The following is a 9,897-nucleotide window of genomic DNA, read 5'->3' on the forward strand; positions in this document are numbered from 1 at the left end:
TCGGGGTCGAGGCCATGGACGTGCGAGGAGAAGGCGGCGGCGAGTGCGGGGCTCCGAGTGAAGTGGCGCGCATTGTGTTCGCCAACCTACGACCTCCGTTCGTGGGCGCATTCCGGGGACTATTCCGGGGACGCACCCGGCGAAATGAAGGCCATGAAGGCTGACTCACTGCATCATAGAGCGCAAAAGACGGACGTAGTAATTCTGTAGGCGAGACGGTGAAGTTGATTACGCGCGGAATGTCGCAGTGTTAACGATGTCTGTCAGCAACTCAGTTTCCTTCGGCGCCTCATTACGTATTTACTCCTATTTCAGAGTATTATGTCGGAGGAAGAAGAGGAAGGAGAGGAAGGAAGGTCAACCAGACGCGCGTCCGGTTTGCTATTCTACGCTGGGAAGGGGGATAAAAGGATTAAAAGATAGAAAGAAGTGAGCATACAAAAAAAAAAAAAAAGAAACAATCCGTGGGAATTTAAACAACGCTGCTGCGTTCCACGCGCGTTCGTATCTTCACAACTTGATGGTACTAGACGCAGGATCTCAGGCGTATCACGTTCCACTGTAGATATTGACACATGTTTATCCTCATTAATAATTACAGTACTAGTCGAGCCATGGTGCCTAGTGAAGGCTTGTAAGCACTGGACATAGAACATCCAGTACCTGTATTATATATAACACACAAAGAGGAGTAAATGTGGTTCACAGCTCACACATTATAACATGTGAAACGATCAGCGCGCACAAATGTTTTCGTAACTTCAACATGGCGACTGTTCTGGACATCTTATGGATCTGAACACGGGGACACTTTAGTGACAGGGCCTTATTAATTTCTCTTCTGCTATTAATTTCTTATTTGCTGTTGTAATTAAGCGAAATAGCGAGATTGAAGAACTGCCGCAACACCAATAATTAAATATCTGTGCTTTCTCACTGCGACGCCGTATAAACGGAACTTGTCGAAGTCTAAAGAAATCAATCTTGCTGTTAGAGGGGTTAAGTACTTCAGACAAGCATACATTGAATATCAAAGAGAACTTGGAAATGGGGATAAAGTAAACAGTTAGAGCGATTCGCCACCACTGGATGCTCCGCGTCATCGCGTGCGCATGCGCATCACGTGAGCATGATCAGCAGGGCGCGTACCCATGGCTCCTTTGACAGCGGTCCACACCGCTCACACTGCGCCAGCTGCACTTAGAACTTATATGCGCGGAGTATTCAAGCAAAGTGCAAATCTTGTATAACGCAACGCTTTCCACTGAGGCCCAGTTTGCCTGGATGTACGTAATTATAACACTATAACACGACGCGGGAGCCGCCTGCGTCAACCTAAGGGTTGATCTTCAGGACGAGAATAAAGTTCATCATACCATACAGGCAGCGCTCTGCGCAGCTAACACTAACACAAATTATGAGAAAAGCAACAACCTTAATTCAAATGATCTGCTGTTTAATGCTGTTCGCAGCACCATTATATTGCAATGTAGGCGCAGATTCTCTGAAAAAAAAAAAGGAATCTACGGACCCTCACGGTCTGAGGGTGGCCAAGAATGTAATACACGAATACCCAAAGAGCAACGCCGATTTGAACTTCTTGAGCGAAACATAAAAAGTTTCTCCAATAACATGTCGCGTTTTAACGTAAGGTAGGTTATGCATCATCGTTCATCATTATTAATGCCCACATTTGTGTACGCAGCAGGACGCTGGCACTGAGGAAACACGGTGGTGCCGACATTGCAACATTCAGAAAGGAGAAAACAATTTAAATAAATAATCGAAGGCATAAAAGCAAATCGTATTACGTACTGCTTGTCCCACCTCACCCCCAGGCCTAGCTTTTATGCTGTATACACATATAGTATATATATGAGACTGTCGTGCGTGAAGAGCGACAGCGGTTGATTGGTGATGTTGCCCGAGTCGAGTCGACAGCCAATCGTTTGTCAAAGGACAGTTTATTAAACTCTTGGCGTGATCGCAAGCCTTGTTTCATCGGTTTTTTAAAAAGCACGGGCCTAGGCTACGTATGCTACGGGTAGACTTCTCCGTTACGTGTTTACTTCTTCCATGCATACATATAGTCACCGTCGCCCATTGGGGCAGCCAGAAAGGGGTTTAGAGGTTCAAACAACACCCCCCCCCCCTTCCCTGTCCGAAATTGTTTACATTTTTACTGGCTGTTTGACACTTAGGGAAAAACTCGGAACATGTTTCAATGCGCTCCGAGTTTTCCCCTAACTGTGAAACAGCCTCTAATATGGTATATGCACGCACACATACCAAAACACGCATGAACGTACGCACGTAACGGGGGATCGGACTCCCCGAAATAAATATCTGTTCGTCGCCCATCGTGCTCTTTATCCCACTTCCACAGCTCGAGAGATAGATGTACCTCAGGTGGCGAAATGGGCCAGTTTGTATACATATACACCGACCATAGGCATGTGCAGGGGGGGGGGGGGGGCAGGAAGGCGGCCGCCCCCCCCTTCCTAGTCACCTAAGATGGGGGCGGGGGCGCAAAATATGCCCCATACATTGAGTTAGGGCGGCGCTGCGATGAACCTTCGCCCGCCTTCGCCCCCTCTTAAGGGGGGGAACTCTGCGCACGCCTATGACACCGACGATCGATCGAAAATCGACGTCGAAACGAGGCTCACCGCCGTATTCGTCGCGTGCTCCGCGTTTTGTCGCTCAATTTTCAGCTGTCAGAATCTACATACATAGCCGTGAGTAATACGAGCTAACGTCACTGCTGCTACACGCAGCTGGCAAGCGCAAAAGTATTCATGACAGCGTAAAGGTATGCCTGGATATTCAATACGTCACGTTCATATCAGTGCATTACAAGTAATTGTGGAATAAACATGACTTCGGTGTTCCAGCTCATACAGCTCACGAAAGTAAGTCAGGCCGACCTCTATGCGTTTAACTATAATACAATATGTGTACTCTCTCGCGCGCGGGTATCTTATCTCAGGCCAGTATTATCTTATCACTCAGGGCTGATCTCAGGCAAAGCTCGGGAATACGAGCTTATCTCATTACGCCTAGGCATCAAGGTATAGTAGACTTGCCACCCTCTTCGGTCTCCACTAAACTTTCTCTCCTTAAAGCTCGAATGCAACAGCTAACCGTGGTATAATCATCAGCTAAAAACGCTTGTCTAACAAAAAGAAGCGTCTCTTCAAATCGGCTAAAGTAGTAATAGCAAGGCTCGTTGGTCAGCTTACAACAGAGCGCTGACGAATACGTGCAGTGCCTTAAAAGTTGCCAAAGATAGTTTTCTAGCCAATACCTTACCTACGATGTTGAAGACTAACCCTAAAAAATTTTGGCGTGTGATCAATCCCCAAGACAAACGATGTAATAGTACTTAACGATCGTAACGGTGACGCTGTACCGAACCCGACCAATTGCTCCAACCATACTGAATGATGTTTTTCTCAAAAATTTTTCTTTACCCGCCACCGCCACTGCTCCCCTTGTGCAACCATATGACCACGACGATATGTTTCCTGTCATTTTCAGTTACGATGGTGTCGCAAGCGTTATTAAGTCACTAAAACCGTCCTCGGCACCGGGGTAGCGATCAAATAAATGTCAAGTTCCTTCCAAAGTACTGTACTGTTATTCATCCATAATACTAACGAAATTTTTCAAGTCTCTCAACGACGGGTTCTCCCATCTGAGTGGAAAGTCGGGAAGGTAGTTCCAATCCATAAATCAGGTAATAAGCACTCTCCTTTAAACTACAGACCCATTTCCTCACTAGGATACCATGCAAAATATTAGAACACATTTTGGCTTCTCAACCTCGCAAACTTTTTAGAGTCGCACTCATTTTCAATAATTCGCAGCATGGTTTTCGCAAATCATATTCTTGAAACTCAATTAACACTTTTCGTACATAAACTAAACCTTCTTGACAACAGCTCCTTCCTAGCTGTATTTTCCTCGATTTTTCTAAAGCTTTTGACAAGGTGTGTCACAACTGCTCATTTATAAATTACGACTACTTAAACTTGATTCCTGCCTTGTAACCTGGATTGAAAACTCCTTACTAACCGCTCACATTTGTCTCAGCTAATGGAACTAATTCCGAAGAATGTGCGGTACATTCTGGGTACCACAGGGCTCCGTCCTTGGTCCGCTTCTTTTTCTAATCTATATTAACGATTTGCCATCTTGCGTCTCCTCATCATGTTCATCTGTTTGCCGATGATTGTGTAATTTTTCGTGAAATAACTGACCTAACGACGTCGCTCTTCTTCAATCTGACCTTACTGCTGCGTCCTTAACTGGTGTAACACATGGCTCATGGAATTAAAACGTAAAATGTAAATTCATGCGTGTGTCAAGAAAAATCACTAGTTTACCGTTTACACTTAGATAACCACGATTAGACAGTGTCACCTCATAACAAGTACCTCGGAGTTCATATCAGTAACAACCTAACATGGCATACTCATATTAACTATGTTGTTTGTAACGCTAATCGCATGCTCGGATATCTTCGCCGTAACTTCATAAAATCACCTTCTTCGTCAAACTAATGCTGTATAAAACACTCGTTCGCACTAAACTCGAATATCCGCATCGGTTTTGGGATCCATATCACAATAACTTGGTGCATTCATTAGAAATGGTACAAAATAACTCTGTTCGCTTATAACTTCTAATTACAATCGAAACGCGCGATCACACTAATGAAATCTAACCTTAAATTACCTCACTGCTTCTCGTCGTACAATGCTCCGCTAACCCTTTTTCACAAACTTTACCACCATTCATACTTACGTGATTTGCTAATACTTTCGCCGCATTATGTTTCTCACCGTTTGAATCATGCTACAGGTTGGCATCCCATCGTCTAAACTGAATCATTTCGACAATCATACCTACCGCGCACATCAAATGATTGGAATTGCCTTCCCCGCATCGCTTGTAACCATTTCAGATCATGACACATTTGTGACTGTATTAGCCAATTCTTTTAATACCTTGTAGTTGTTTTCATCTCATATGCCATATTTGTATCTCTATAATAAGAACATTACACTGTCACCTGTTGTATTGTCACCTGCTGTATTGAATTGTGAGAACGATTGTTGTATATTGAGAAACATTCCTCTATTTTTTACCAGATGCGAATGCCACCAACCCCGCACACAGATACGACGCATATACACAAACGTACGTGTAATTCCAGTTCCCGAACACTGTCGCCAGCATGGTAGGCGCCTCGCCTGTCACAGCCGTATCGGGGCGAGCCATTGAGAGGACGTTGAAAGACAGGCGTCGGATCTTGGCGAACCCGAGCCTGGGCCTCGAAGGTTGCCTCGTTGCCAGCTTTATTCCTTCGTTTACGGGCTTCCTTTTGAACACGTCCCGTACGCGGCGAATGAACAATGTCCCTCTATTAGAGCTTCTTATACAGAAGCCGCCACCGGTGGCCGGGTGAGGGTGGCGTTGGGCAAATCCTCGCGTCCTTTCCTTAGCAAGCTACGCGGCTCCCAGACAAAGACGCCTGTACGGCTCCTTGCAGAGCTTCCGATGAGCGTCGTGGACAAAGGGTGATGGGTAGAGCTCAAAAGTGGCGTCGTCATTGCACGCACGCCCTCGACGCAGAATCGTAGGGTGTCGAATAGCTGCTACACGTGCGTCCAAGCGAAACTACGTGTGCGCTTGCATCATGATGGGCTCTTCTTTTCTACAGCTCGTTATCAAAAGAAGGGACGCAGCTGAAAAGCGGCGGCCTTTTCGCGCCAGTGTATCCGCCTGGCTGATCAGATTATGTTTTCACCGAATTTCGGAGCTAATAGCAATTGCCGAGATTTCACGTGCCAGAACCACCATATGATTATGAAACACTCCGTAGTGGAGGGACTCCGGATCAATTTCAATCACTCGGACTCGGTGTTCTTTAATGTGCACCAAAATCTAAGTACACGGGTGTTTTTTGCATTTTGTCCCCATCGAAATGCGACCGCCGTGGCCGGGAATCGAACCCACACCTTCGAGCTTAGCAGTGCGACACCTTACGGGTAACTTCGGAATTCTAATCCGTATGGATTTACGCAATCGACTACTTATAACCATAGTGAAATGCAACAAAAAAATTACGAAGGTGCGTTGTAATAGTTCACGTTGTAACCGTACCTCGCTATGATCATTTATCTAAAAATTCTAAGCCGCTGGACCGTTCGTGCCATGGAAGTAATGGTATAACACATTCTAAATGTTGGGGTTTTACGCCCCAAAACCACGATATGATTATGAGAGAAGCCGATAGTGAAAGGCTCCGGAAATTTCGACCACCTGAGGTTCTTTAACGTGCAGCTAAATCTAAGCACGCGCGGTATAACACGTGGAGTTAGTCTAATCATCGTTCGTGTGGCGTTGTTTATTATGTGCTGTGTGCAATGTCACATTAAGTTGATTCTATTACAATAGCATATATAAGATGAAGTATTAAGAAGGCGAAACGGCCCGGCATTGTCCTATTAAACTAATTAATAATCACTGTTTTCTTCGAGTACTTACCATGGCAAGTACAAATAACGACAATGCACGTAGAGGAAAGAACGAACCATAAACTAAAACACACATGCAATATGAATGCTTCTACATGCGCGACATCTACTCTAACAGCAGCTTGAAGAGTATTTATGCCCCTACTTTGGGATAGCGCACCATCTGCCGGTTAGCAGCCATAGAATTTAGAGGAATAATCGATGTTTTCTACGCAAATTCTTGTATTCTATACTGTTTGCATGCCATCACGCGAGACAAAACTGCTATTCCAACATAATGAAAAGAAAAGTTAAGGTTTATGTAAATGTTGTATAAGGCTGTCACAATAGCGACATAATAATATACCGCCATCTACGAAGCATCTGGCAACGTAGGTGGCTTACTGGTTACCTAATGAAAACCACTAAGAAACGTCTCTGGATAATATCGGCAGCGTTTACTAGGTTTTAAAGTCTCCTGGCTAAAAAACGTTACTAAGAAGTTGGTAAAAGCAATAATTTACTGACTGTTTACTTATTTTATTTTTAAGATTTTGAGGGTTTATAAAGTGTAGCTAAATATCCTACACGGCCGCCGCGCCAGGGAGTCGAACCCGCGACGTCACGGGCTCCACAGCACAGAGCCACGGCAAATGCGTCATGACCGCAGCGGGTGCGTTCATAAACATGTGCGCATAGCCAAAGTGACAAGTAAGAGTGAAGGCATAGCAAGCTATATGAAAGTCTATAAATGATCCACGGGCTGGGTTATAATCGCATTCGCAAGGAATCCACACGATATTCGTGACAAAGTACAAAACTTACTTCGGGTTCTTCGGCCGAACCTTGTTGCCGGGTGACGAGGCAGAGTCGGGATTGATGGTCGAGTAGGACGTGGTGCGCGAAAAGCTGTGCGGCTGGTGCGGTGACGGGTGCGGCGACGGCTGCGGCGGAGGCAGGCCGGCATCTGCCAGGAACTGTGGCGGAGGCGGCGATGGCGTCAAGGGCTGCTGCTGCTGTCCACCGACTCCGCGCAAGCCGCGGTGCATGGTGGCCGGTGAGCTCGTCACCGCGGTGGTGCGCCCTCCTCGGCAGTGTGACGACATCTCGGCACCGCTCGAGGACTCGTCCAGGGACACGACCAGACCCTGGGACCTGCGGACCTCGGCGGGCGAGTCGGTCGGCCCGATCTTCACTAGGCTGAGGTTGTTCTGCAGAAAGCTGATGCCGTTCTTGACCATGATTACGGGTTGCGATAAAGACGCCGGTGACGGCGAAGGCCCCGACGGTAGCGAGCTCACCCGGCCGTTTCTTGCGGAGAGTGATTCTGGACGTGCCAGAGAGAGACCTGGGCGGACGACCGCTGTTAGTTAACCAGACAACCCTGGGGTGCTGTTAGTTAACCTGTAACACTAAGCCCCACTGGGAACGACCGGGGCTGTAAGTTAATCCGTATCACTAAGCGCTCTGGACTACGAGGCTGGAAATGTCGCACTCTGACGCTCGCTGCTTGCCGTGTGCCATGGTCCCTGATGGGGAAAGATTCACAAGCATACTATGCCACGTCCTTCGTAAACAGACAGCATCGAGGTGCACGTGCCCGTAGTACACACCTCTGCCAAGCCCGACATCGGGAAGTCCAGCTGTCGCCCATGTATCGTGTCAAATCATTTCACACGAATTATAGAGAACGTGCGACAGCAGAATACAACATCGCGTCATGTCATAACACGAGAGCAAGCTATTGGTGCACGGGGCGGTGTTCCAGCGACCATCGTCTCTTAATTGGCTCTCAAACGTAGTGCACTATAGGAGCCACGTGCCCGACCAGTCGACGCTTTGTCGACGAGCGTTTGCGCTAACAAGACGGGGCAGCGCTTCGCGGTAGGAACAATTACAGCGGAAGAACTCTTTGGGCGCCCGATGACGAAACTCGCAAAGAACATGGAAAGCGGTCGTCATCATAGCAACGTGCCGCTTCTCACGGACGTTAAGAGCTGGTACAGGGAGGAAAGCAACACGTCGTTACGTTATCATTACAACCGCAGGAATGAAGCATGCGAAACTCGATATCCTGGCGTGCAAGCACGCGCGTTCGTATATACGTCCTCCCAGTTTCTCGTCATCTAAAGTTTCCCATTTCTTAGAAGTTTCCAATTCCGTCACGCACGAATGACCAAAAAAAAAAAAAAAAACGAGTGTTTTACGTGCCAAAACCACGATCTGGTTATGAGGCACGCATGCCGTACAACTTTAGTTCATCCCCGTCTACGAAACCGTGCTATAAATGACTCAGGTAGCATGGTTTTACCAGCCTTTCTGTTATATCGCTGACCGTTGCTTTAGCTGTACCTGTAGCGGCTTGGTTGCAGGGGAACGACGCACCGAGATGGTGAGTTAAACTGTAGAAATGTACCGCAAAGAAATAAGTGGGGTGCGCTGGTCACGCTAAAAAGTCGAAAGAACTTGTAAATTGTCACTATACCTTAATGGAACGACAGGCGGTTCAACGTTTCTTCCGAACTGCGACCATTGATCAATATGGTCTAGTGCCCACGATCATAAGATTATATGCAAGCATATGAACGATTTTTGAAATCAGCGCTTGCCTATAGGTGCGGGGGTGCGAAATTCAACGACACCGAGGCCACATTAAAATAGTTCGTACAAAAGACAAGCTTTTGCAAGTTCGGCCAGTTGATTCTAAGCCCTCCATCGCAGCCTCGGCAGTACAATTTTTTGCTTGTTGAAGCCTGTGACAACGGCAGATGATAGAGTGATTTTTAGGCAGAAAATAAGTGCGAATTTCCTCAAATTCCGCAAAAGATGCCCCATTATCATACAGTCGTAACCGTGGAAGGCCATGGGTGCCATAGTGCTCGACGTGGAGAAGCTGGCGTCGGGGGCAACGTGCTAGGCTGTGGCCTGTGCCTAAAGATATCCAAGAGCCATTGTGGGCGGCGGTACATTGTAATGGGTACAAAATAACAAATAAGAAAAAAAAATGTGTACCTGAACAAGGAAACGAAGTCACAAGCGCCGTCTTGGACGGCGTCAGTCGTCTTCGGTGGGGCATGGCGGGATGGCCAGGCTGGACGAATCAAGGTGCGACCGCGAGCAGTGTCGATGCACGACTGAGCCGACGCTGGCGCGAGGGCCTTCGCAGCAGTGACGGAGTCGCGTGTCGCCCGCTGGCCGACGTATCCATGGCCAGGAAGAGAATAAACCGAGGCGTGCGAGAACCGCGCGAAAGGGGGAGGGAAGATCGGAAGAGGGGGAAGGCAAGAAGCCAGGGATTAGAATCCGTCTCGTGCCGTGAAAAACAGCAATGCAGAGAGACGGCTTGGAGCCCAGAACCCCGAGCTGCCCTTGC

The 9,897-nt window shown here is 47.3% G+C and overlaps 1 protein-coding gene across 1 annotated transcript in view; it reads right to left on the reverse strand.

Moving 5' to 3' along the window:
- The window catches only part of LOC119382596 (proton channel OtopLc), a 39,151-nt gene extending 29,254 nt beyond the window's left edge, over positions 1 to 9,897 (reverse strand). Inside the window, exons 1-2 of the mRNA XM_037650365.2 lie at positions 9,537 to 9,897; positions 7,350 to 7,872 (exon numbers count right to left, since the gene is read on the reverse strand). Coding sequence (XP_037506293.1) covers positions 7,350 to 7,872; positions 9,537 to 9,600 — 587 coding nt within the window. The 5' untranslated portion in view covers positions 9,601 to 9,897. The remainder of the gene's footprint in view (positions 1 to 7,349; positions 7,873 to 9,536) is intronic.

Source organism: Rhipicephalus sanguineus, chromosome 2 (assembly GCF_013339695.2).
Source record: "Rhipicephalus sanguineus isolate Rsan-2018 chromosome 2, BIME_Rsan_1.4, whole genome shotgun sequence".
NCBI classification, from domain to species: domain Eukaryota; kingdom Metazoa; phylum Arthropoda; class Arachnida; order Ixodida; family Ixodidae; genus Rhipicephalus; species Rhipicephalus sanguineus.